This window comes from Triturus cristatus, chromosome 12 (assembly GCF_964204655.1).
Source record: "Triturus cristatus chromosome 12, aTriCri1.1, whole genome shotgun sequence".
NCBI classification, from domain to species: Eukaryota; Metazoa; Chordata; class Amphibia; order Caudata; family Salamandridae; genus Triturus; species Triturus cristatus.
In genome coordinates, this window is record NC_140595.1 from 284,134,971 (window position 1) to 284,162,857 (window position 27,887).

Sequence of the window (27,887 nt, forward strand, 5' to 3'; positions counted from 1 at the left end):
TCTATTAATTCTTTCATCCATCATTCAGTCTTTCACCATTCATTCTGTCCTTCCATCTGTGTGCCAATCCATATCGAAACCTTTTCAACCATTTGCAAACCTATCCATCATCTATCCTTCTATCCATCATTTCCCTCATCCATCCATCCCTCCATCCATCATCCATCCACCCTTTCACCCAATCCATCCTTTCACATATCCATCCACTTTTCCACCCATCCATCCATTCACTCATCCATACAGCCACTCATCCATACAGCCATTTACCCTTTCACCCAAGCCATCCTTTCACTCCTCCATCCATCCACTCACTCATCCATACATTCAACCATTTGCCCTTTCACCCATCCATCCATCCTTTCTTCCAGCTCTCCACCCTCCCTTTCACTCATGTATGCATTATTTCACTCATATCTTTACATTCTTCTTTTCACTCACCCATTCGCCCATCCATTATGTCGATCATTCATCCATGCTTTAACTCATCCATCCATCCTCCCTTTCTCTCTCCATTCCTCTTAGCCAGTCATCCTTCCATCCACCCCCTCATCCACCCACTCATCCACTCCTAAATCAATCAATTGACCCTATCACTCATCCATCCTTTCTCTCATCCATCCATCCTTTCACTCATCTATCCATACTTTTGTCAATCTTCCCTCCCTTTCACTCGCTCATGTATCCAACCATTTGCCCTTTCACCCATCCTTCCACTTACTCATCCATCCACCCAGTAGCTCATCCGTCCACCCATTCAACTTTTCACTCATCCATCCATCCATCCTTCTTCCAGCTCTCCAACCTCCCTTTCACTCGTGTATGCTCCACATTCCAATGTTCTAATGTTATTTATTTCTTCTACAAGCATAAGCAATGTGGAAAAAATAGCAAGCATATTAAAAATTCAAATAAAGGTGTTGCCCAGCAGCCCTAATGTTATTTATTTCTTCTACAAGCATAAGCAATGTGGAAAAAATAGCAAGCATATTAAAAATTCAAATAAAGGTGTTGCCCAGCAGCCCAGGCACTGAAGGGCACCCCTTTTTTGGCTGCTGTGCACATATAATTTGTCACTTGCTGTGAAGAGAGCCAATGTGGGTTCACTCACTATGTATAAATTCATGTTTATTTTTAAACTTTTGAGACCGCATGACTAGGGCCAGACCTAAAACTAACGCATCATTTAACGCGCAAGAGACAGCCAAGTCCAACAAAGAAGTTTACCAAACACAGCGTCCCGCAGAAGCGCCAACTTCTCCCTAAATCTCCCGGTTGGCCTTTATGCCAATACACTTTCATCAGCGTTTATTAACTACGAGCCAGTGATAGAATCATGCTAAAGCATCTGTGTATTAAACAGGTGAGCACAGGGTCAACTGTTCATAGACCGAAAGTGCATAACAGTTTGGAGGGGCAGGGAAGTATGAATATCTCTTAGAATATAACCGTCAGGCCACAGATCACGTCAGGTTTAAGGCGGTTTGAGTTGATTATAAAGTTATTATGGCTAAATACATGAGCGCATAATCTTGAAAAGAAAGGACTGCCGGTTTGAGATCGAGGATACGTGTTGGAAGGCAAATCTGGAGGTGGGTAATCGGGTGAATCTGCAGCAGGCACCAAATGTGCGGGAGAAAGGATTGTCAAATCATTTGATCAGCGCTGCCCCCGCCGCCCTGGCAAGCCCGAGTCTCCTTGTGTGAAACACTGAGCATTAAACCGATTGCTCCAGGGTAATCTTCACAGCATGCGTAATCATGACACTCGCAAGAAGAATGCCAGGGCGGACCAATGGGGGCAAAGGGACAGCTAAACAGAGAGCAGGGTGTAACAGCTCAAACTGGCCCATTGTCATTCCGTATGTGGCAATCAGCCGCAGACAGAATGACAATGGGCCGATGGGGGTGCTCGTGTACTCGAGGAGGAGTGCGAGGCGGCCCCATCAGGGGGCTGAGGCTTCTCGCAGGGAGCAGTGCTGCTCCCTGCAATGGCCATAATTATGGACAAAAGGCGTCCGTAAAAGGGACCCTCACGGACAACGGACGTGAGGTCCAAATTACGGACTGTCCGTGAAATTTACGGACGGTTGGTCACCCTAGATGTGGTCGTGCGTAACACGTAGCCGAAACTAGGGACTTAGGAAAAGAAAAACTAATTGCATATTCCAAACAAACCACTAGATGGCAGGACAGTGCTTAGCATGGAAGAGTGCAACAAGCTGTAAAACATGGTTGTTAACGGGCAAGAAAACTTTGCCTTCTTGCAGTCCTAATACTATGTGGCTCGCGACTTATTTTGGATACACGCTGTGCCCAACAAAACAGAAGCATAGCGAATTTTCTTTCTTTGAGAAACCGCAAAAACACCTGTTCTCTCCTCACGTGGTCTTCAATCCATTCATCGCATACCCGGAGACCAGATCCACCTCGTTAACTCCCATTAAGCTCTGCTTAGCAATTGTACCTATTGACTGACGATTTTGGAATTGAATGTAACTTTGTCTCTTAACTATGTTGCAAACGCCTGTTGCAGTAAGACACGACCCATTTGGCGCCGGCACTATAATAACAATACAATTATTAGCATTACACCTTCTTTGTACGTTTAAAAAATATTTAAATTAAATAAAGATTATAAACTAATTGCAACCTATATTGTGTACATTAATTTCTGACATTGTACCAGCTAGACAACCTTTTCTCCACAGTTCTAGGGAAAATGAAACTATAGTTGTAATTTTTTGACGTCATTCTCTTCTTTTTCTGCAGTTTAAGCGGCTACAGGGGAAGCGAAACAGAGGCAGGGAAGAGATCAATTTTCTGGAGATTAAAGGAGACGACCAGTTGAGTGGAAACCAGCAGTGGCTCACCAAATCTCTGACTGAAGAGAAAAACATGAAGTCCTTCAGCAAGGTATGTGAATGGTCCTAATGGCACGCACTAGCAACATTAGTTTGTTTCAGACTATTGAGTTTCACTTGTATAGAAAAAAACCTGCTTACTAAAATATTCTTTATTTTAATGTACAGCATCAAAACTTAACAGCGTTAAATCAAGTGTTCATTTTCTTTGCTGAAATCATCTTGTGAGACCGATAGAACCTGTTTCCTGTCGTTCAGAGCCATCAAAGACTACTGGGCTCCAATTGTATCAATTACAAGCATTTAACAGTGGTGTCCTGAGTCCCCAGTAGGATTGGACGACAAACCGGATAAAACGGGGTAGCGAAGTAGAGAGGTCCAAATCTTATTCAGGGAGGCGGCGTAGGTTATACTCCATACAGTATGACTCTGTAATACCCCTAACAACTGAATGTTCAGGGTTTTTTTTTAACAAAAAAAGGACTTTAATAGCAGGGCAAATTACGTAAAAGAAAACCAGAAATAACTAGCTCTTTCCTAGCCACAGATCTGATCCCAAATTCTACATGCTAAGTGCTATGTTTTTGTTAAGCAGCAAAAGCAAAAAAACATGATTTCCGTGATTGGCAAAAAAAGCACATGCGATATAGTACATGTATCCAGTAAGTCCTTTAAAATCCACACTAGAGTTGATCTAAAAGGAATAAGAGAAGGCCACAAAAGGGAAGATAAAACAAACATCAGGCACTATATAAAGGCAGGAGGAGGCAGACAAGAGGTAAAAACAATTCCCTTAGGTTGTGAGGGTAGGAGGACCAAGGACAGTACTTTTCGGCCGACATCTCCACATTGAGAGAAAAAAGTGTGAGGAAGCGAAAGCAATCAATTGGGAGGGATTGGACTGGAGTATCCTTGTAGCAATTCTGTCCCTAACATCCAGATTGCGGCACTTGGGCAAGATCCATGGCCTCCTATAGCCATGGTATTGCGGACAGAAGAATAATACATGATCAATACATTCCCTGGTCTCAGGGCAAAATGGGCAATTCATATCCGCTTCGGAAAAGGGGCGACACCACTTCGCAGTAAAGGTGCGGAGTGGCAACGTCCTGATCCGAAATTTAATAAACAGAGACCTGGTAAGCAGGGGCTCAATGAGGTCCATGTAGGCTTCCAAGCAGTAAGCATCTGTGAATTCCAAAAAAGCTGCAGTCAGGGTACCCACCTTCCCAGATCTGTGGAGCCCTCCATCCAAAGGGTTCCAGTACATCCTCTTGAGTGCGAGCTTGCAGACACTGCATTCATTCTCAGTATGTTCACAAAGGTTCACACATCCAATTTCTGTTAAACAGCATTTGAAATAGCACAACCATGGAATCCCACTGGCCCCTGTGCTTTTGAGGATTTAGTCAACTCCCAAACGAAAGCACACCAATGCCTCAGAGGACCAGATACTCCTCCATTACAACAGGGGTCTGAGTCTAACTCTGTGAGTGTGCGATCTGAGACCAAGGTTTGAACGGAGGGAGACTTGTGGCGTGCTGGGAGGGAGATTGGTGAGAACTCGCAAAAAACATGGTTCTCCATCAGCTCCAGATTGCGAACGTTCTCATGCCCCCAGAGTTCCACTCCATATAAAGAACCCACCCCCAGAGCTTGTAAGCTGTATATTTGCAGTGCTTGGGATATGGGACGAAAGCTGGAACTCTGGTGGGCCCTCAGGATACCACCTGAATAGTGTTACAGCCTAAGTTTGCATTTCTGGATCAGGGGTGACCAACCAAAGTGTTCATTAAGGGTGAACCCTAGATTATCAAATGTTCGAAACCTCTCCAAAGGAACACTGTTGAGGGCTGGGGGTGATCGTGTTGAATGGCAGTGATTCTAGACCACGTACTTAATTTTGCTAAGATTGATCTCCAGCCGTGTCTACCTGCAGAAGACAGCAAAATGGTCCAAAGAGTTTTGGATGCCCATAGGGGACTTCAAGAGCAGCAGCGTTTCGTCCACAAACAGCAATGCACAGACCTTCCTCTTGGCCAGAGAACCGGGCATCTTGAATACATTGCTCTAAGTGCACCACCAGGTCATGGCTAAATACCAGGAACAGAGTTGGTGCTAAGACACCCCCCCGCTTAACATCCCTGGATACTCAGATGGGATTTATCAGCTTCCCAAGAGGCCCACATCTGACTTGTGCCTAATTATTCAGATGAAGCCTGCAGAAGACATCAACTAGATATTTTGGGACTTCCATGCCAGTCAGCACTTTCCATCAGTTGCGGCTGCTACCGAACTGGAGGGGTAGGGCGTGGGGGGAGGGAGTGGGAGAGTGGAGTGGGTGAAAAAATAATGAAAACGCTTACCTGGTCGCCACCGGCTGCCTCCTCTTCTCCGTCCTCTTGCAGCAGGAAACACACAGCTTCCAAGAATCCCCTAGTCCATCACAACGCTGCCTTACAGCAGGAAACCAATTGTCCGGTAATTTTCAAGGAAATGCCATGCCTTTTGAAGTTGGAACAATCCCAACTCCTAGCCTCATATTACAATCTGCATGATGGTGCAATCTTCCGCGGCCAGAACATGCCACGTAAACATTTCCCAAAGTTGTTCTGCAAGTGAAGACGCACTCACGGCAAATCCGATTCACAAGAATCATTTATTCAGAGGGTCCGGTACAGTTGTGTTCCCGATTAGTAACACCAACGCGTTTCAGAGCCCCCAGCTCCTTCTTCATGGGTGAAAGCAAACATGCAGGCAAACTACAAAGTCTATTTATAATTCCATGCTCCAATCATCGCCCTCTGGTGGGTTTTGCAGGTGAGTACCTTTAATGATGCATGACGGTATTTGTAGTATGGTAGCCTGTCCAATTTAAACCCTTCGGTGGGTTGCCTGCAAAACTGCTTGCTGTTAATTAATATATTTCACAGCCCTCCGGTGGGCCTCAGGAAACCAATTGTCCGGTAATTTTCAAGGAAATGCCATGCCTTTTGAAGTTGGAACAATCCCGACTCCTAGTGTCGGGTACCCCACAAGACTTACTTTACTTGCGAAGTGATTCCGCAGTGACGACAGGAACACCCGTCCCTGCCCCCACCTGACCTCTCCCGGGATCAGGACCCAACAGGGATGAGATGGGCGCAAGGAAAGGAGCCAGAAAACGGGAATGAGGTGGGAATGCGTGGAAGGTGCTGCGCAGGATATCCCCGGGGCAACTGGAAAACAGAACAAGAATGAAATTAAGTAAGATCCCCTGTTTCCGCCCCTTATCAAGCCTTCCCTAAAACACACACAAGCGTTATCCTGCCAGGACTCACCGGTGTGTCTGCTGCTCCAGGCCTTCAACTTGCTCAAGACGGATTTGAATACTCCAGGGGCGTTCCCCAGCATGGACCCCCTTGTGAAGGTTCGAGGAACTGATGGATGACTCGCTCCTGCGCTAGTCACTATAGAAGAAGGATTGCGCAAGGTTCTGACTCCCTATAACTTAAGAGGTGGCGCTTCTGCGCTGTTGGGAAAAGAGAAAACAAGCCTGTTGGTGTTTCCAGTGCGGAAACCAAAATACACAAGGTCAGCGCTCCAGCGCGGTGAGACGAAACAAGGTGATTGGCGCTCCAGTGCGGTAGCGAAGATGAAACGATATACGCGCTCCAGCGCGGTAGCGAAGACAAACAATATCCGCTATTCAGCGCGGTGAACTAAAACTCAAAAAGCTATAACAAGATACGCGCTCCAGCGCGGTGTACAGGAAACCGCAGGTGTTACCGCTACAGCGCGGTGACCCGGAACACAAGGTAACGCTCCTACGCGTTCAGCAACTGTAGACTGGTGCTCACACAACGGTAGGTAACAGGAATACTCCCACTCGACGTGAGCCTCTGGCGAAATCTGAAGCACAGAGCCGGCGGGAAGCGCGGGCTAAAAGCGTTTCCCCCGGAAGTGCTTCAGTGGTCTGCAAGAACTAGACCGGGGCTCGTCTTCCAACCGGAAGTGAGTCTCCCGGCAGTCTTGTGTGTGTTTACAGGATGTCGGGGGAACGGCAACCGCTGTGACCCCGACAGAACCCCCCCCAAAAACAGGCCCCCCCCCCACCGAACCCCGGACCTCAGAAAGGGCAAGCAGGGTGAGGGCTCAGGGGGTGACTCAGATGGAAAGCACGGACCAGAAGGGGAGCATGACGGACATGGGACAATGGTTCCCAGGATCGTTCATCCGGACCGTAACCCCTCCAGTCCACCAAGTAGAAGAGTTTACCTCGGACACGACGAGACCCCAAGATGGCCCTGACCTCATACTCAACATGGCCCTCCACCACCACCGGAGACGGAGGAGAGGGAATCGGTGCACCAGAGCGGACCGCCCGCAGCAGGGAGACATGGAAAACAGGGTGGATCCGCATGTGTGGAGGCAGCGAGAGCTTCATGGCCACAGGGTTGATCACCTTCTCGATGGCAAAGGGACCCACAAAACGAGGCAACAGTTTCTTGGGACCATGTACGTTAAGGTGCCGAATGGACAACCACACCTTGTCGCCCAAACGGTAGTCGGGCTCCTTCTGTCTGTGTGCGTCGGCATGCGCCTTGTAGGTGTCTTTAGCTTTTGCCAACTCAAACCGCGCCTGCCGCCAGAGGTCGCGCAGGGTCTCATGATAAGCACGCACCGATGGTAACTGGCTGTCTCGAGGCACCTCCCAAGCAGTGGTGCGGGGGTGACGGCCGTGAAGACAAAAGAAAGGAGACACGCCTATGGCTGAATGTTTGCTGTTGTTGTACGCAAATTCCGCCATCCATAACACCGCTGACCATTCCTTCTCCACCATCAGAAGCAAACAACGGAGGTACTGTTCCATAGTGTGATTCGTTCTCTCCGCCTGACCGTCGGTCTGAGGATGATAGGCGGAGGATAAGCGTACGTCCATCCCGAGAATGGTGCACACCTCCTTCCAGAACCGGGACACGAATTGAGACCCCCGGTCCGTTATGACCACCGAAGGGATGCCATGGAGGCGGACCACCTTGTGAACGAAGACCAACGCCAGCTCCGATGCGGTGGGCACCTTTAACAAGGGTATAAAGTGCGCCATTTTGGATAGGTGGTCAACGACGGTGAGGACCGTGGTATGCCCGGTCTTGGTGATGGGGAGATCAACCACGAAGTCCATGGAGATGGTGTGCCAGGGAAAGGGCGGCACTGGAATGGGCCGTAGTAGACCCACAGAAGGGTCGGACCTGTTCTTCCCTAGAAGGCAAACGGTACAATTCGCCACATGTGTACGGGTGTCGGTTACCAGCGACGGCCACCAAAACTGTCTTTGTACGAGGTCCAGTGTCTTGTGGTACCCCGGATGGCCAGAGAGGACTTGATCATGGCACAGGTGTAGCGCCCTTTGTTGGCTGGGTGTTTCAGGTAAATACAACCGTTCGTCATGAAACAGCAGTCCGTCGGCACGGTTCAGTCCATCGTGTTCCGCAGCCAGGACCACCGGATCTGACCGTGTCATCTCCCTTTTCACGAGAGACAGGAAGTCAGAGGATGCAACCACTCCCTGGAAGTGTTTCTCAGCCAGTATAGGGCTTGGCTCGGTGTTTTCGGCATAACCGTCCCGTTCCTCTAGTCGTGAAAGGGCATCCGCTTTGGCGTTGTCTTTTCCGGGTCGGAATGTGATTATGAAGTTGTATTCATTGAAGAATAGAGTCCATCTCAACTGTCGGGCTGTGAGGGCACGGGCTGAACGGAGAAACTGAAGGTTCCTGTGGTCGGTGTAGATGGTCACCGTGTGTTTGGCGTCTTTCAAAAAATGGCGCCATTCTTCAAACGCCGTTTTGATGGCTAAGAGCTCTCGGTCAGACACCGTGTAGTTGCGTTCGGCTGGTTGTAGCTTTTTAGAGTAAAAAGCCACCGGATGCAGTTGTCCTGTGCTGGTGCTTCGTTGGGATAACACGCCCCCCATCGCGTCCTGTGAGGCGTCGGCTTCCACTATGAAGGGTTGCTCGGTGTCAGGATGCACCAGTACGGGGGCGATGGTGAATCGTCTCTTGAGTTCTTGAAATGCGCTGTCAGTGTTCTGGTCCCACCCAAATGGTACTCCTTTCCGTAATAAGCGCGTGATAGGAGCTACCAGCGCGGAAAATCCTGTGATGAACCTACGGTAGTAGTTGGCAAAACCTATAAACCGCTGGACCCCTTTTACGGATTCCGGAGAAGGCCAAGTCAAGATGGCTTCGACTTTCTTGTTGTCCATCTGGATGCCTGCCGGAGTGATGATGTGCCCCAGGAACTCCACCGAGGTGACGTGAAAGACGCTCTTCTCCAGTTTGACGTATAAACGATGTTCCCCTAGTCGTTGGAGGACTGCGCGCACGTGCTGTACGTGGTCCTTGATGGTTCGGGAATATATCAGGATATCGTCGATGTAGACAATGCAGAAGACGTCTATGAAGTCCCTCAACACCTCGTCTATGAAGAATTGGAACGCTGCGGGGGCATTACAGAGTCCGAAAGGCATCACTTGGTACTCGAACAGACCGAATTTCGTCCGGAAGGCGGTCTTCCATTCGTCCCCTTTCCTAACTCTGACGAGGTGGTAGGCACCCCGCAGGTCGAGCTTCGTATAGACCGATGCGTCTTTTACTTGCTCCAGGAGGCTTGAGATCAACGGTAAAGGGTATCGGTTTTTCACCGTGATGGCGTTCATCGCCCGAAAGTCAATACAGGTCCTCAGATCGCCTTCCTTCTTCGACACGAAGAAAAGAGGAGAGGAAACCGGAGACCTGGAATGGCGAATAAAGCCATTGTCCAAGAACTCATCCAGGTACGAACGAAGGTGAGTATTCTCCTTCTCTGTGAGCGAATATATCCTGCTGCAAGGCAGCGTGGAGCCAGGGATCAGGTCAATGCGGCAGTCGAACGATCGGTGAGGAGGCAGAGTGTTGGCCCCCTTCTTATCGAACACCTCCGCTAGGTCCTGATACTCCTCTGGTATGTTTGCTTGGGAAACCGTCCCCATGCCGTCTATCGGTAAGGACCGCGCCTGTATGGAGCGAGTCCCTGTCAGATTGTCCTTCATGTAACAGGTAGTACAGCAGTATTCAGAATCCAGGTGTATGGTTCTGGCCACCCAATCGATCCGGGGATTGTGCTTCACTAGCCATGGTAACCCCAGGATGATCTTGAATTGAGGAGCGTCGATGACGTCGAAACAAACAGCCTCAGCGTGCTGGTTGACAAAGGACACGGTCAGGTTCTCTGTTTGATGCCTGATAGGACCGGAAGTCAAATCCGTTCCGTCAACAGCCTTGACCGTTTCAGGTTGCTCCTTGGCTACTATGGCTATGCCCAAGGTGCGTAGATAAACGGTGTCGATAAAGCTGCCTGTCGCACCGGAATCCAGCATGGCAGTAACCGACCAGGTTCTGCCCGCCTGATTGTGTAAGGTAACGTCTATTCCTACGTGACGACTGCCGTCCAGTACTGCAGGGATCGCTGAGGTGTTATACGAAGAACCCAGAGGACGGATCCCCTTGTCTACTGGGTTGTCTCGTTTCCCATCAACTCGCTTTTGGTAATGGGTAACGCAAACGGCCTTTTACCTCTTGTTTTGGAGGGTTTCACTGGACATTCCCTGACGAAATGTCCACTCTTCCCACAATAGAGACATTGGTTTTGTTTTCTCCTTCTTTCCCTCTCCTGACTGGTCAACGGCCCTCTTATGCCCCCTATCTGCATAGGTTCGGAGGTGTCACTAGGAGTTGTTGCTTCTTCTTTGGCTTTTTCGGCGCCCTTATCTCCGCTGGACAGGAAACGAAGGTCACTGTTTCTCCCTTTATCGGTCCTTCTTTCCTGTAGTCGGAAATTCATCTTCACCACTAAGTCTATGAAAGGACCTATTTCCTCAGGCGGGTTGGGCAACTGGGAGATGAGATCCTTCAGATCTTCCCGTAGGCCTCGGTAGAAAACTGACACCTTTTTATCCTCTGGCCAATGGGCCTCGATGACAAGCCGGCTGAATTGGGTAACGTAATGTAGCAGGTCTTGATTGCCTTGCTTTAGGCTTAGCAACTCGTTGTCTGCAGCCTGTACAAAGGTGTGACGGGCGAACATACGCCGCATGGTTTCCTGGAATGTTGGTAAGTGATGAAGCATGGGATCGTCGTTTTCCACAAATGAAATAGACCACTGAGCTGCGTCTCCTCCCATGTATGATAAGATGTAAGCGATCTTGGATGCGTCATCGGGAAAAGCCGTGTGTCTGGCCATAAAGTGCAAGTGGCATTGGTGGATGAAGATCCCATACTTGGTACTGTCGCCGTAGAAACGTTCAGGTGGTGCCAGTTGTACAGAATGGGGTGTGACGACTTGTATAGCCGTGCTCGGTTCGGTGGCAGCGGAGGGCCCCCCAAAGGTGAAGGTTGGTGGGCGCAACAACCCTTCTTGAATGACTCTGGGACTAGGAGTGGTTCCCCAAGGACTGGTGACCCCGGACGCCACTTGACTCTGTAGGGCAGTGATATCGTGGCGTAGGCTTAGGTTTTCGGTTTGCATGGCAGTCAGCATGACTGCTATGTCGTGCAAGGTGACCTCCTGGTCGTTCATGTCGTCTGGGTGGAATATGTAACGTGGGCTTCAGATTCTGTCGGGTACCCCACAAGACTTACTTTACTTGCGAAGTGATTCCGCAGAGACGACAGGAACACCCGTCCCTGCCCCCACCTGACCTCTCCCGGGATCAGGACCCAACAGGGATGAGATGGGCGCAAGGAAAGGAGCCAGAAAACGGGAATGAGGTGGGAATGCGTGGAAGGTGCTGCGCAGGATATCCCCGGGGCAACTGGAAAACAGAACAAGAATGAAATTAAGTAAGATCCCCTGTTTCCGCCCCTTATCAAGCCTTCCCTAAAACACACACAAGCGTTATCCTGCCAGGACTCACCGGTGTGTCTGCTGCTCCAGGCCTTCAACTTGCTCAAGACGGATTTGAATACTCCAGGGGCGTTCCCCAGCATGGACCCCCTTGTGAAGGTTCGAGGAACTGATGGATGACTCGCTCCTGCGCTAGTCACTATAGAAGAAGGATTGCGCAAGGTTCTGACTCCCTATAACTTAAGAGGTGGCGCTTCTGCGCTGTTGGGAAAAGAGAAAACAAGCCTGTTGGTGCTTCCAGTGCGGAAACCAAAATACACAAGGTCAGCGCTCCAGCGCGGTGAGACGAAACAAGGTGATTGGCGCTCCAGTGCGGTAGCGAAGATGAAACGATATACGCGCTCCAGCGCGGTAGCGAAGACAAACAATATCCGCTATTCAGCGCGGTGAACTAAAACTCAAAAAGCTATAACAAGATACGCGCTCCAGCGCGGTGTACAGGAAACCGCAGGTGTTACCGCTACAGCGCGGTGACCCGGAACACAAGGTAACGCTCCTACGCGTTCAGCAACTGTAGACTGGTGCTCACACAACGGTAGGTAACAGGAATACTCCCACTCGACGTGAGCCTCTGGCGAAATCTGAAGCACAGAGCCGGCGGGAAGCGCGGGCTAAAAGCGTTTCCCCCGGAAGTGCTTCAGTGGTCTGCAAGAACTAGACCGGGGCTCGTCTTCCAACCGGAAGTGAGTCTCCCGGCAGTCTTGTGTGTGTTTACAGGATGTCGGGGGAACGGCAACCGCTGTGACCCCGACACCTAGCCTCATATTACAATATGCATGATGGTGCAATCTTCCGCGGCCAGAACATGCAGCGTAAACATTTCCCAAAGTTGTTCTGCAAGTGAAGACGCACTCACGGCAAATCCGATTCACAAGAATCATTTATTCAGAGGGTCCGGTACAGTTGTGTTCCCGATTAGTAACACCAACGCGTTTCAGAGCCCCCAGCTCCTTCTTCATGGGTGAAAGCAAACATGCAGGCAAACTACAAAGTCTATTTATAATTCCATGCTCCAATCATCGCCCTCTGGTGGGTTTTGCAGGTGAGTACCTACCTTTAATGATGCATGACGGTATTTGTAGTATGGCAGCCTGTCCAATTTAAACCCTTCGGTGGGTTGCCTGCAAAACTGCTTGCTGTTTATTAATATATTTCACAGCCCTCCGGTGGGCCTCAGGAAACCAATTGTCCTGTAATTTTCAAGGACTGCAAGTGAAGACGCTGAATAAAGGATTCTTGTGAATCGGATTTGCCGTGAGTGCGTCTTCACTTGCAGAACAACTTTGGGAAATATATATATATATATTATCTACTGGCGGTCGCCAGTAGATAGTTATAGTTAGGACCGAGTTTCCATAGGAAATCTGAAAATTCTATTTTGAATAACTTTGGCGCCGGTTGACGAATCCTCGCGAAATTTTCGAAACTAATGGGGCGCTCCATTCAGCTCCTACCCTGAAAGTCTCGGGGTGATTCGTCAAGCGGGGGCCGAGAAAAAAGGGGGGTCCCAAAACGTGTTTTCCCCATGCATTTTTCCATAAGACCGTTAGTCGAAGGTACAGCCCGAACGGCTGAACAGAATTACTTGAAATTTGGCAGAGAGGTAGTCCTCAGGTCAGGGAAGTGCCTTTTGCAGGTCTGGTGTCAATCTGTTCAGTAGTTCCTGAGAAAATAGCATTTAAAAGCATATAAATACCTATAAGCGCACACCGTGCGAGCACCCTAACGTGCACAAGCGTAATTCTGATTGGTGGTTACATGTTAGTCAACGTTCGAATCGGTCGAAATCAGGAAGTGTCGGCCGCCATTTTGTTTGTTTTCAGTGCGAGAGTGAAAAAGGAAGGTGGTGAACGTGAAAAGGGGGCAGGGTAGAGAGTTCCTTACCCCCTAGCCTTTGTCAGGGGGTCCCTGAAGGACCCCGAAGGCAGAACATTTCTTAAAATTTGTTTTTTTTAAAAATCGCGGTGGTGCGCGCACGGTGAAACCCCCCCCCCCCCCCAAAAAAAACATTTTTAATACGTAGTTTATTGTAAAATAAATATATATAAAAAATAATAGTACATAAATAAATTAGCATTAAAAAAACGTACAAATTCACTGAAAAAACCATAGGTTTCACACACGTTATAGTTAGGAATTAGCATTTAAAAAACCTTGCAAATTCACTTAAAAAACCATAGGTTTCACACATGTTATAGTTAGGTGGATATTTCACTCGTAAAAAACCAATGAAATTCCCCCGTTATAGTTAGTTCAGATAACTATAACTCGCGCGACCGCCACTCTATCACAAGGATGATATCATCAGTGATGTCATGAGTGATGCCACTGACCATGTCATGAGTGATGTAATATGTGACGTCATGAGCAGTGGATTGCGGGCGCGCGAGTTAGTTATCTGAACTAACTATAACGGGGGAATTTCATTGTTTTTTTACGAGTGAAATATCCACCTAACTATAACATGTGTGAAACCTATGGTTTTTTAAGTGAATATATATATATATATATATATATATATATATATATAGAGGTATAATCTTGGAGACGTAAGCCCACTGGGGCTACATTGACAATCAACAGAGGCTTTTAAAATATTTAATATTTATATATATTTAATATTTAATTCACAGTGTATATAGCTGTATCGAAAAGAAAAGTTTGTATATATTTTATGCAGTTGTTTCACGCTTGTTTTATTCAATATTGAATGAATTTAAATTAATGCGTGTTTGTCACCTACCACGTGCTGCTTACATGTAACAGTTTCACCAAAGAACTACAAGTCTGTCTTCTAATGCACTTTTTGTGTAGTTTAATTTAATCACGTGGGTAACGATGTAAAAATGGCCGCTTGCTTTGATTGCATTTGTCAGTGAACAAGAGTGCGTGGCACTCGAAACGCGTTTGACAGAAGTGGCGGAATAAAGATTTTGAAGGACCACACACGGCTTCGTTTTCCTTCCAAGGATCCAGAAGGATTTGTTGAAATTTTACAGGACCCGCTTCTGTGGGGTCCTCCCGTAACGAAGCGACTTCCGGTGTGGAGGAGGTGTCAGGACTCGAAGTTCCAGGAAGAGGTTCCAACCTCGGGAGCGAAGACAGGTCTCTACTCTCCCTCTAGGGCACCACCTAGTTCGTATGTGCAACCAAACCAGATAAACTACCCGACTAGGAGAGAAGAGCCAGTGTGGACCATCAAATAGCAGCAGGGGGTGAATAGGAAGCAGGGTCTCAGAAACGAGGAGTTCCTATAGAAAAGAGAGAGGAACAGTCAATAAGTGTATACGTAGGTGACTCAAGTGTATACTTTCCCCCTCTCCCTAGAACCTATACTCGCCCTTAAACTCTTTCCCTGGATGTGTGCTTTTGAAAACTCACCATGGAAGAAGGGCTGATAACTGTGCAGGTAGCAGTCCAGACTCGTAGATACAATGGCGTTCTGATAAGAGCGGGTCACAGAGTCCCAACCGAGAGAGACTGGCGTATGCTCCGGTGTCTGGTACAAAGTCCTTATTGAACGTAAGAGAACTGACTCTCACGAGTCTCTCACGCTCGAGGCGGTACCGAGCACAAGTTTTGAAGGTCGTAGTAAGGAGTGTCCCAAAAGCACAACTGGCTCTGAAATGATGGCGGGAGAAAGTTGGGGGCTGTGCGTGTATCACATCCGAGTGCGCACAGCACACTGTCTTCAAAGGGAAAAGTTCAGGAGGCAGTAGCGGCCGTCTGGGGAGACGCCGAGGGAGAAGGCAGAACAGTGAACTCAATTGGAGGAGAGGAGGCGGGGACGGCAATTCAAAACGCTGGGCGTCTGACGGGTTAAGGCACAAGGGGAGCGGTGAAGGAAGTACACGTACGCCGGTGCCGCGGGAAATATAGGCACCAAAGTCCAGAGGTTATGTACTGCGTATAAGCAACTTCCCAAATCGCGGTACAAACACGGGGCAAGAACAATTCCAATAGCAAACGAGCTACACGAAGCAAAGGCAGTCACGGCGTTTACCGAAGCAACTGCAGGGAGGCGTGGTCCATCCGAATGAAGGATTGTCAAGCACTGATAGCAGGCAGAGGCATGGTAGATATACGCCTCTCAGATCAGGTGATGTTTACAAGAGCACACGCCTCTCAGATCAGGTGATGTTTACAAAAGCACACAACCTCCTCCCCCCTTCCCACAGCCTTCTGGGTCTTGTAGTGTACTGTCGAAACGGGGCTCAGGAACGGGTGCAAGATCTAAGGTGTAACAGGAGGCAGTTTATACACAGAGGACGTCTTCCTAATTGCAACGCTACTTCCCCCCCGCCGCAAAAGACTAAAAACTTTTCAAATCGTGAACAATACCAGCACCGAAGTTTATAGCGGAGCCAACTCCAGAGAGGGGAAGACAACGCTGGAACTTTGCGGTAAGGCTGGGTTTCGGTTCGTTTTGATTGTGCGAAGCGGGAGGAAGTAAAGTTTAGGTGCAGTGTATTAATGGCACGGAGCACCAAACGGTTGTGGTTCACAGGGAATCCCTGTCAATAAGTTCTAATGTCAGTCACTGAAATCAAAGAACGCGAGGAGGCAGCTTCTCAAATATTCAATGACGAGTACACAACAACAGATAAAGAATTGGGGGCAGTCCAGAAAAGCGGAACAGTCAGTAATTTAAGAATGCATCTTAAACGCTTGGAAAAACTGCACCGCCTTGAGCTTTCAAAATGGTGGGAGTCGAAATCCCTACAACGATACCTTGAAGTACAGCGAGTGCCCAGAGGTCTACGGATTATGGTTACACCTACGTATGAGGAGCCCAACCCGGATATGTTACGAGAGTGGGCAGCTAATAATAACGATGCCTCAAGAAGAATGTTAGCTATCCTAATCAAGTATGCGGATATAGATCGCAAAAAAATCCTTGCTGAAATAGAGACACTGTCAGAAATTCTCAGCAAAGAGGAAGATCAAGAGCAGATAAAAGAATTTAAATCAGCAATGAGAGAGAGAATAAAGAAATTGGAAACATCGATAAAGGAGAGAAAAGCTCAGAAATTTACAAGAGATAAACAAGACTATGACAGAGGTCAAATCTATACTTTTGCAAAGAAGTTTGACAGCATAAGGAGAAATAAGATGGGAAAAGCTAACAGTACAACACAAGAGCCACATTCAGAACAAAGCAGCATACAAAGCTCTGAGGTGGATACAGATCAGGATGAAGAACAACAAGTACAAGGCCAAACACCAACCGTAATCGATGAATTCGATTTTTTACGCGAAGAACGCAGGTTCAATCTGCAACCAAGGCCACAAATACAAATATCAAGACCACCAAGAGGAAGAGGCAGAGGGCGAAGAGGAGGAAGGGGGCAGCTCGCAGGAAGAGGGCAGCAGGGACAGGAGAAAAAGAAGTAACAATAGTTAATTTAGCAAAAGTTACTCTCACCAAGCAAGAAGAAGATATATTGAAATTGGGATTATCATTCTGCCCAGAAACCAATTTAGACTATGTTCAGACCCGAATTGACTTATTTAAATTTATTAGACTACTGAAATTGAGGAAACATTTTTTATCCAATCCTACGCAGAAAATAATCTGCAGCAACACAAACATTCCCCAGAAAGAAGGATTGCAAGTGGCAGATCTTGATTTGATGTTGGAACTCAAAGATATGGACATGGATAATGTAGAAGCAATCGATATGAGAGCTGAGAAAATTGCCCAAGAAGAATGTATATCTATCACACAAGAAGCGCTTACAAAATTTAGACCAGTTTCACGCTTCATTCCTATGATGGCTGGAGATGGGATAGATGCGTTTTGTGACATTGTTACCAATGAATTGAAAAAGTTGAGCACACAAGTGAGCATGAGTGGAGGGATAAATAAATATAACACTGTTAAGCACAAAGACTATGAGGCTCTAATTAAAAAATTGTCAGAGAATGACAACTGTATTGTGAGAAACGCAGACAAGGGGGGCAATATAGTCCTCTGGGACAAACAAAAATACTTAATAGAAGCCTACAAACAACTCAACAACAAAAAGTGCTATTTAAAAGTGGTAGAAAAGGATCTAATAGAAAGTAACAATAGTTATAATACTAAGCTGAGAATTTGGTTCGAACAGGGTTTACTCAACCATGATGAATACAAATTTCTCTTAATTGATCATCCTATTACACCAGTCTTCTACCTAATCCCAAAAGTCCACAAAAATATCACAGATCCCCCAGGGCGTCCAATCATCTCAGCCATAGGGAGTTCATTAGAGAATACATCCAAATACGTTGATACTTTTTAAAATCCTTTGGTGCAATCTTTACCTTCCTACATTCAGGATACTGGAGATTTTTTAAGAGGAATCTATGACATACCCTGGGAAAATGATTATTTACTTGTAACCATCGATGTGGCAACGCTGTATACCAGCATTCGCCACAAGGATGGCTTGATGGCTATCAAGCACTTTTTGGGGATGCGACCGTTATCATTGTGGTCACACACCCAAATGATCCTCAGCATGGTCGAAAAATGTCTGACAAGTAACTATTTCCTCTTTAATGAGGAATATTTTCAACAAACCTGCGGTACGGCAATGGGCACCTGCTTCGCCCCCAGCTATGCTAATTTGCATATGGGCTGGTGGGAGGAGCAGGTGGTCAGGGCCCAATACAGCAAAGAATGGGAAGAAAACATCATGCATTGGAGCAGGTACATAGACGACCTATTTGTAGTGTGGAAAGGTACTGAAAGTCAAGCGAAATCTTTCATAAATAATCTCCAAACAAATGACCTCAATTTAAGTTTTACTAGTGAAATTAGCCGGACGAGTGTCAACTTTCTAGATGTAACAGTGTTTATAGAGGATGGGAAAATACAAACCAAACTTTACAGGAAACCCACATCCAGCAATACAATTCTACATGCCAAAAGCTTCCACCCGGTAAAATTAAAAAGGAGCATCCCCTATGGGGAATGCTTAAGAACTAAACGGAATTGTAGTAGTGAACAGGAATTGGAAAAAGAAATGAAAATCTTAAAAAAACGGTTCAAAGCTAGAGGGTATCCTGATAATTGGGTTGATGATGCAATGCGTAGAACCAATGAAAAGAAAAGAGAAGAAATCTTGTTTAATAATAAAAAAGCAAAACAAAAAAATGAAAAAGAAATAAACAAGGAGTGTAGATTTGTGACTTCCTACAGCATTCAGCATGAAAAACTAAGGAACATCTGCAATAAACATTGGCACTTAATAAAGAATGACCCCATTTTAGGTAAATCTGTCACGAGGAGACCCCAGATTACATTCCGCAAAGTGAAATCTTTTACACAAGCCCTGGTGAAAAATACTATGAGCAAACCACAACAAAAAACGACATGGCTTACAAGACGCAAGGGATTTGTAAAATGCCCTAAGTGCAAAGCTTGCACACATGGCGTTAATACAGAAAGATATAAACCAGGCTTTAGTAAACACTCTAAGAAAATTAGAGGCAAGTACACCTGTAAAACAGATTTTGCTGTCTACGTGCTTCAGTGCCCTTGTGGCCTGAGGTACGTAGGCAGCACAATCTTGGAGGTGCATAAGAGAATTTTACAACACCTCAGGGCCATCAAGAATGGCGATCAGACATATCCAGTCGCCAGACATTTTGAGAAATTCCACAAAAAAGATGTTAAAGGATTATCATACTTTGTAATCGATGCGGTGCCAAAAAATGTAAGAGGAGGGAACCGTGAAAGGATTTTAGAAAATTAGAGTCACGTTATATTGTTGAACTCAATTCCAAACAACCAGACGGTCTGAATATAGAAGAAGATCTGTACACTCATCTAGTCTGAATAATGTGATATTTTTTTCATTATCAGTTTTAAAGTTGGGTTTTAATAATGGGTTTTTAGATGAATTCATGACTTGTAATTTAAAAATGATTACATTCACGATGGTTAAAGGCCCACTGGGGCAACAATAACTAGCAGCATAAGAGGTATAATCTTGGAGACGTAAGCCCACTGGGGCTACATTGACAATCAACAGAGGCTTTTAAAATATTTAATATTTATATATATTTAATATTTAATTCACAGTGTATATAGCTGTATCGAAAAGAAAAGTTTGTATATATTTTATGCAGTTGTTTCACGCTTGTTTTATTCAATATTGAATGAATTTAAATTAATGCGTGTTTGTCACCTACCACGTGCTGCTTACATGTAACAGTTTCACCAAAGAACTACAAGTCTGTCTTCTAATGCACTTTTTGTGTAGTTTAATTTAATCACGTGGGTAACGATGTAAAAATGGCCGCTTGCTTTGATTGCATTTGTCAGTGAACAAGAGTGCGTGGCACTCGAAACGCGTTTGACAGAAGTGGCGGAATAAAGATTTTGAAGGACCACACACGGCTTCGTTTTCCTTCCAAGGATCCAGAAGGATTTGTTGAAATATATATATATATATATATATATATATATATATATATATATATATATATATATATATATATATATTACCTACTGGCGGTCGCCAGTAGGTAGTTATAGTTAGGACCCTGTTTCCATAGGAAAACCGCAACATTCTATTTTGAATAACTTTGGCGCCGGTCGACGAATCCTCGCCAAATTTTCAAAATAGGTGGGGCGCTCCGCTCCGCTCCTACCCTGAAAGTCTCGGGGGGGATTCGTCAAGCGGGGGCTGAGATAAAAGGGGGGTCCCAAAACGCGTTTTTCCCATGCATTTTTCCATAGGACCTTTAGACACAGCTACAGCCCGAACGGCTGAACAGAGTTCCTTGAAATTTGGCAGAGAGGTAGTCTACAGGTCAAGGAAGTGCCTTTTGTAGGTTTGGTGTAAATCTGTTCAGTAGATTCTGAGAAAATAGCCTTTAAATCAATATATATATATCTGAGCCAGCTTACGGTGCGCTTACGGTGCGCTTACCGTACGCTTACCGTACGCGTACGGTGACGTGCGCGAGCGCGATTCTGATTTGCTGTTCGATCTAAGTAAACATTCGAATCCGTCGAAACCAGGAAGCGGCGGCCGCCATTTTCTCTCTCGCACTCTGAGGGGGGCAGCAAAAACAAAGACAAAAAACATCTAAAGGGGCAGTATATTCAGTTCTTAACCACCCAGCATCGATATAGGTGTCCCCAAACAACCCCCAAGGCCCCAAAATTTTTTTTATATTTTTTTCGAAAAATCGCCGATTACGCTTACCGTACGCATACGGTTAAAATTATTAAAAAAAAAGAAATTATCCACACTATCCCCACCCCGCGTGCAAATGGTGCCCGAAGGGCACCATTTTTGCATGGCATATTTAATCATTGAAAGTATAAATGAATACCATTCACAACGAAGCGCATAATATGTCCCCCATGTGCGCACGGTGCGCGAAGCGCATCGTGCGTACATGGCCCATCCCGCGTAACGTGGGCACGCGGTGCGCGCAGCGCACCGCGTGACCACCGTGCGTGCACGGCACTAACTGCGTAAAGTGGGCACGCGGTGCGCAAAGCGCACCGCGTGCTCACTGTGCGCGCACGGTGCGCGCACGGAACGAACTGCGTTAACTGGGCGTGCACGCCACGAATGGCGTAAAGTAACTTAGCATTTAAAAAACCGTACAAATTCACTGAAAAAACCATAGGTTTCACACACGTTATAGTTAGGAATTAGCATTTAAAAAACCTTGCAAATTCACTGAAAAAACCATAGGTTTCACACAAGTTATAGTTAGCTGTACATTTCACTCGTAAAAAACCAATGAAATTCCCCCGTTATAGTTAGTGCAGGCAACTATAACTCACGCGACCGCAATCCTCTGCTGATGACATATGTGTCTTTATGAAAAAAAAATATTTGTAATATATGTATAGCTAAAATTTAATGGAAGAAGACATGGGCAAATAAGTGTCTAAATACAGTATTAGCATCAGCAGAAGATTGCGGTCGCGTGAGTTATAGTTGCCTGCACTAACTATAACGGGGGAATTTCATTGGTTTTTTACGAGTGAAATGTACAGCTAACTATAACTTGTGTGAAACCTATGGTTTTTTCAGTGAATATATATATATATATATATATCTCAAATAATTTACTTGTGGAGGAGACACCCCCAAATCCCCAGCTTACCGTAAATGTGTGGTAAAGGTATGTGTTGTAAAGGCGTATATGTGGTAAAAGTTGCAAAAATGTGTGGTAAAGGCACAAAGCTCGCTGTAAAGGCCATTTCCCGTTTGTTACCTGAGTTTGAACTGACTGGTTCATGCACTACACTGAAATTTACTCAAAAGATACCAGAGGAAAGTAATTTCCCCAAAAATACAGAAGAGGATACACATGTTTGACTTTAAACTGAATTGGGATAACCTTGTAGAAATAGAGGGAAGATTCAGGTTGAAAAGAGAGACAAATGCCAGCAGGTATTGTTCTTCAGTGAGGACATTTGGGGGTTACTTTACCCTGAATTGTAATTACCTCTATGCCATTAAAACATTATAAAACTTTTGTAACAAGGTTTTGGTTTATCAACCTTCAAGGCAACAAACGTTAGCTTTCAGACAGCAGAACTATATCTCTGGTTTCCTATATTGTACAGAACTAGACCCCACATGGTTAGGTTAACTTCAACTGGCATTGTGTTGGGTGAAGAACGCCTTGAGCAAGGCAAGGACTGGATCATTTACAGGTAGGCAGAAGAAATGCATTTCAGTTCTTTCCTGGATGGTGGATGCAGTTGTAGTTCTGCAACTGAGAGACTACCGGAAGGATGCTGATGTGTCAGTGAAAAGTATATCAGTGCTTTAAGGGGTTTGAAATTAGGTGCTTTGAGAAATAGATAGGTTTTGTTCCTCAGATGTCTTTGACCTTTCGATTTGATGACAAGGTCAATTTGATATGGGATGCTTTCCTCGAATGGGTGTGTAGACCAGATATGTAATGGGGTAGTCCGTGGGAAGACAACAAAGTATTTTAAAACTTAGAGTTATAGTTATCTGAACTAAATATAACGGTGGAATATATATATATATATCTCCAAATACCACTGGTGCACCAGGATGACGATGAACATCGATATCCAAAATCACAAGCGGACACGGACCTTCGTTAAAGTGCTATATTCATTTCGTTTAGGTTGCCGTCATAACGTTTCGGCTCAGCAGAGCCTTGATCACATGACAACGTGAGCTTGTAATCAGATCCAATAAATAGCAGGCACATCGAGTTCAAAGTGCAAGATCATAGACATATGACCTCTGGTGTTGTAAACATAGAAAAAACACTCCTCTATTCAAGTAGTAAAGTGCAAAGTGCAAAACATGATCTAATCAATGAAAAATATAGGATCAGCCCGTATTGTTGTGCAAATTTCTCTGTTTTGAAGATTTAAAACAATAAATAAATAAGTCAATAAAAACGAACCATCTATTTACAATGTTAATAACTTATACCAAATTTTGTGGCTTAAATGCCAAGTGTATACAAATATTTTTGCTTCAGTTCTAGATAAATATACTAGTAGCTGCCCATGTCCAATACGGTTAGTGCAAAAGTAATGGCATATATATATATATATATATATATATATATATATATATATATATATATTATCTACTGGCGGTCGCCAGTAGATAGTTATAGTTAGGACCGTGTTTCCATAGGAAATCCGCAACATTCTATTTGGAATAAAAATTTTTAATACGTAGTTTATTGTAAAATAAATATATAAAAAAAATAAAAATACATACATAACTTAGCATTTAAAAAATCGTACAAATTCACTGAAAAAACCATAGGTTTCACACACGTTATAGTTAGGAATTAGCATTTAAAAAACCTTGCAAATTCATTTTAAAAAACCATAGGTTTCACACATGTTATAGTTAGGTGGATATTTCACTCGTAAAAACCCAATGAAATTCCCCTGTTATAGTTAGTTCAGATAACTATAACTCGCGCGGCCCCCACTCTATCACAAGGATGATGTCATCAGTGATGTCATGAGTGATGCCACTGACCATGTCATGAGTGATATAATATGTGATGTCATCAGCAGTGGATTGCGGGCGCGTGAGTTATAGTTATCTGAACTAACTCTAACGGTGCAATTTCATTGTTTTTTTACGAGTGAAATGTCCACCTAACTATAACATGTGTGAAACCTATGGTTTTTTAAGTGAATATATATATATATATATTCACTGAAAAAACCATAGGTTTCACACAAGTTATAGTTAGCTGTACATTTCACTCGTAAAAAACCAATGAAATTCCCCCGTTATAGTTAGTGCAGGCAACTATAACTCACGCGACCGCAATCCTCTGCTGATGCTAATACTGTATTTAGACACTTATTTGCCCATGTCTTCTTCCATTAAATTTTAGCTATACATATATTACAAATATTTTTTTTTCATAAAGACACATATGTCATCAGCAGAGGATTGCGGTCGCGTGAGTTATAGTTGCCTGCACTAACTATAACGGGGGAATTTCATTGGTTTTTTACGAGTGAAATGTACAGCTAACTATAACTTGTGTGAAACCTATGGTTTTTTCAGTGAATTTGCAAGGTTTTTTAAATGCTAATTCCTAACTATAACGTGTGTGAAACCTATGGTTTTTTCAGTGAATTTGTACGGTTTTTTAAATGCTAAGTTACTTTACGCCATTCGTGGCGTGCGCGCCCAGTTAACGCAGTTCGTTCCGTGCGCGCACGGTGCGCTTCGCGCACCGTGAGTGCACAGTGAGCACGCGGTGCGCTTCGCGCACTGCGCGCCCACTTTACGCAGTTAGTGCCGTGCACGCACGGTGGTCACGCGGTGCGCTGCGCGCACCGCGTGCCCACGTTACGCGGGATGGGCCATGTACGCACGATGCGCTTCGCGCACCGTGCGCACATGGGGGACATACTATGCGCATCGTTGTGAAAGGTATTCATTTGTAGTTTTCATTAAATGATATGCCATGCTCAAATGGTGCCCTTCGGGCACCATTTGCACACGGGGTGGGGATAGTGTGGATAATTTTTTTTTTTTTAATAATTTTAACCGTACGCGTACGGTAAGCGTAATCTGCGATTTTTCGAAAAAAAATAAAATTGTTTTTTTGGCCTTGGGGGTTGTTTGGGGACACCTATATCAATGCTGGGTGGTTAAGAACTGAATATACTGCCCCTTTAGATGTTTTTTGTCTTTGTTTTTGCTGCCCCCCTCAGAGTGCGAGAGAGAAAATAGCGGCCGCCGCTTCCTGGTTTCAACCGATTCGAATGTTTACTTAGATCGAACAGCCAATCAGAATCGCGCTCGCGCACGTCTCCGTACGCGTACGGTAAGCGCACCGTAAGCGCACCGTAAGCTGGCTCAGATATATATATTGATTTAAAGTCTATTTTCTCAGAATCTACTGAACAGATTTACACCAAACCTACAAAAGGCACTTCCTTGACCTGTAGACTACCTCTTTCAAGGAACTCTGTTCAGCCGTTCGGGCTGTAGCTGTGTCTAAAGGTCCTATGGAAAAATGCATGGGAAAAACGCGTTTTGGGACCCCCCTTTTATCTCAGCCCCCGCTTGACGAATCCCCCCGAGACTTTCAGGGTAGGAGCGGAGCGTAGCGCCCCACCTATTTTGAAAATTTCGCGAGGATTCGTCGACCGGCGCCAAAGTTATTCAAAATAGAATGTTGCGATTTTCCTATGGAAACAGGGTCCTAACTATAACTACCTATATATATATATACACACTCTCCGTATTGGGGAAGAATATTTTCCTAATTGATTTCTTTAACCTTATGCAATATGTGTGAACTTTTTTTTTTTGAAATCTTTTTTTATTGTTTTAAAGAAAACAAAAACATTCTTTGGCATGTGACACAATAGGTAAGCAGAGAGTTGATAACATAGGCAAGGGAGCACCCCGCAACAGAACCCACAACCACTGCGCCAGGACTTGCAATCAGTCTTGCGTGCGAGCACTGCCCTCAGCGGAGCCAACCACAGTCTCTTTGACAGTCTCGTATTGGTCTCAACAGGAGTAACAGTATTAACCGTACCTCAACTGGGTTCCGTGACTATGCGTGGGCGCTACCCGCCTCATTCAGATAGTGAAGAACAGGCAAAATACCCGCCAGGCCCAAAGATTATACAGAACAAAACCTTAACAATGGCAGCATAAACTGTACAGACAGGCCCAATACCCTCCCGGTTGTCGTCTAGTCCCCCCGCCCCTCCACGCCCCCACCCGGGAACCCCCGTGTGTGTGTGCGTGTGCGCCCCGGCCGTGATCGGCGCTATGCAAGTGTGGGTGTCGTGGCGCCAAGGGAGGCAGGAAGTAGCCGGGGCATGTCAGCACTGCAGGGGAGCATCCCCCGATCCACCCGCGCCGGCGCCGTCTGCCGCCCCCTGCAACTCCGCATCGCCCTCCGCACCCAGGTGTCTGAGCTTCCCCAGCAGCTGCTTCCAGTGGTCCGCCATGGGTTCCCTCCGCAGGCCCAGTGTTTCCTCCCTCTGGATGGCGATCCCCTCAGCCCCGGCCCATGCCTGAAACGAGGCAATCCAAGCCTGCACGCGCGGCGGGTCATGCGCTTTCCACCGTTTCGTGATGAGTCGTGCCGCCACCACCAGCCCCAGGTCAATGAACCGCAACGTCACCTTATCTTTGCGCGGTCGCTTAAAGTGGTGCAATATGTGTTCGGGCCAGTCGAATGGGATGCTACGACCCACACTCTCTAGCAGCAGCCCACTGACCGATCTCCAGTAGACACCCAACCGTGAGCAGCTCCACAGCATGTGCAGGAAACCCGCCCCCGGCTCTCCACACCTAGGGCACACTGCATCTGTGCGGTGAAAGTACCGATTGATTAACTCCGGCGTGAGGTAAGCTCTGTGCACAATAAATAACTGGATTTGGCGGAATCGCAAGTTTCGGGGTATACGCACCGGGCCCTTGAGTATCCTTTCCCACTCCTTGTTCTCTAGCGGTCTACCCAGGTCCAGATCCCACTTAGCGCGGAGGCGGTCCAGGCTGACGGACGACAGCTCCCTCAGTGAGGCTGCGAACCAGCGTATCAAGTGCCCTCCTCTCCCCATGACATGCAAGTATTGCATGGTCAGATGCAGGGCGGGTTCCGAGGTCATATCTCCCCACTGGGCAGTCATGCTCGCCATCAGCGAGCGGTGTGTCAGGAACCCCCCGGGCGGGAGCCCGTCCTCCGATACCAGGGTCTCGTACGGCACAAGCTCACCCTCCCGGTAGAGGTCTCCCAACGTGCGCACATCGGCCCCCCACCAGTCTGCCAGCATGTGGGCCGTGAGCACCCCTCCTCCACCAGGGGAGCCCTCAAGTGGTATCGCCGGCGCATACGGGATAACAGCATGCGTGAGGAACAAGGCCCTCCGAAAACACCTGTGCGCCACTTCCAGGAGGAGTGGCAGCGGGCGCGCGACCCTGTGAAGGGGATGGAAGGAGCTGGTTAATTGTTCCAGTGTGTAGGGTGCCAACCCCGAGGCCGTGTCATCCCTGCCCTTATCAGCGAGCCAGCGGGCCACCCATTGTAGTTGAGCAGCCAGGTAGTAGTGCTCAAAGCAAGGGGCGGCTAGACCACCTCTGTCTGTTGGTAAATACAACTTCGCGAGCGCCAGCCTGTGCCGGGCACTACCCCAGACAAAGTCCCGCAGTAGCTGACTAAGCTTGCCAAAAAATGCAATATGTGTGAACTTTTGCTGTTACTTCATTATGTTCATTGGACTACAAACTGTTTAGTATATATATTTTTTAAATACTGTCTCCCTCTGGCTAGCAGGTTTGAATGAGGTTTGTCCTGTAAAACCAGAAATGTTACTTTAGATAAATGCCCAGCTGATATGCCTGTAAATAAATATTTTGTTTTGTTCTTTTTTTCTTTAGAAAAAAGGAGATCAACCCACTGGGCAACAGAGAAGGAAGCACCAGATCACGTACTTGATCCATCAGGTGAGTTGTCATTCAAGTTTGCTTCACATCAGGTGGCTGGAATTTCATCATTCCCTCTGGCCTTGCCAGATGTTTGGGGATTAAAGGGTTCTAGTCCATGCTAACCCTGCATTAAGTGTCAAGTGTTTTTCTTCTCTTCCTGA

The 27,887-nt window shown here is 46.2% G+C and overlaps 1 protein-coding gene across 2 annotated transcripts in view; it reads left to right on the forward strand.

Moving 5' to 3' along the window:
- PRCC (proline rich mitotic checkpoint control factor) overlaps nucleotides 1-27,887 on the forward strand; it is a 147,024-nt gene that overhangs the window by 100,945 nt on the left and 18,192 nt on the right. For both annotated transcript variants that reach the window (XM_085637337.1, XM_085637338.1), the window contains exons 5-6: nucleotides 2,769-2,912; nucleotides 27,679-27,744. In XM_085637337.1, the coding sequence (XP_085493463.1) occupies nucleotides 2,769-2,912; nucleotides 27,679-27,744 (210 nt within the window). The remainder of the gene's footprint in view (nucleotides 1-2,768; nucleotides 2,913-27,678; nucleotides 27,745-27,887) is intronic.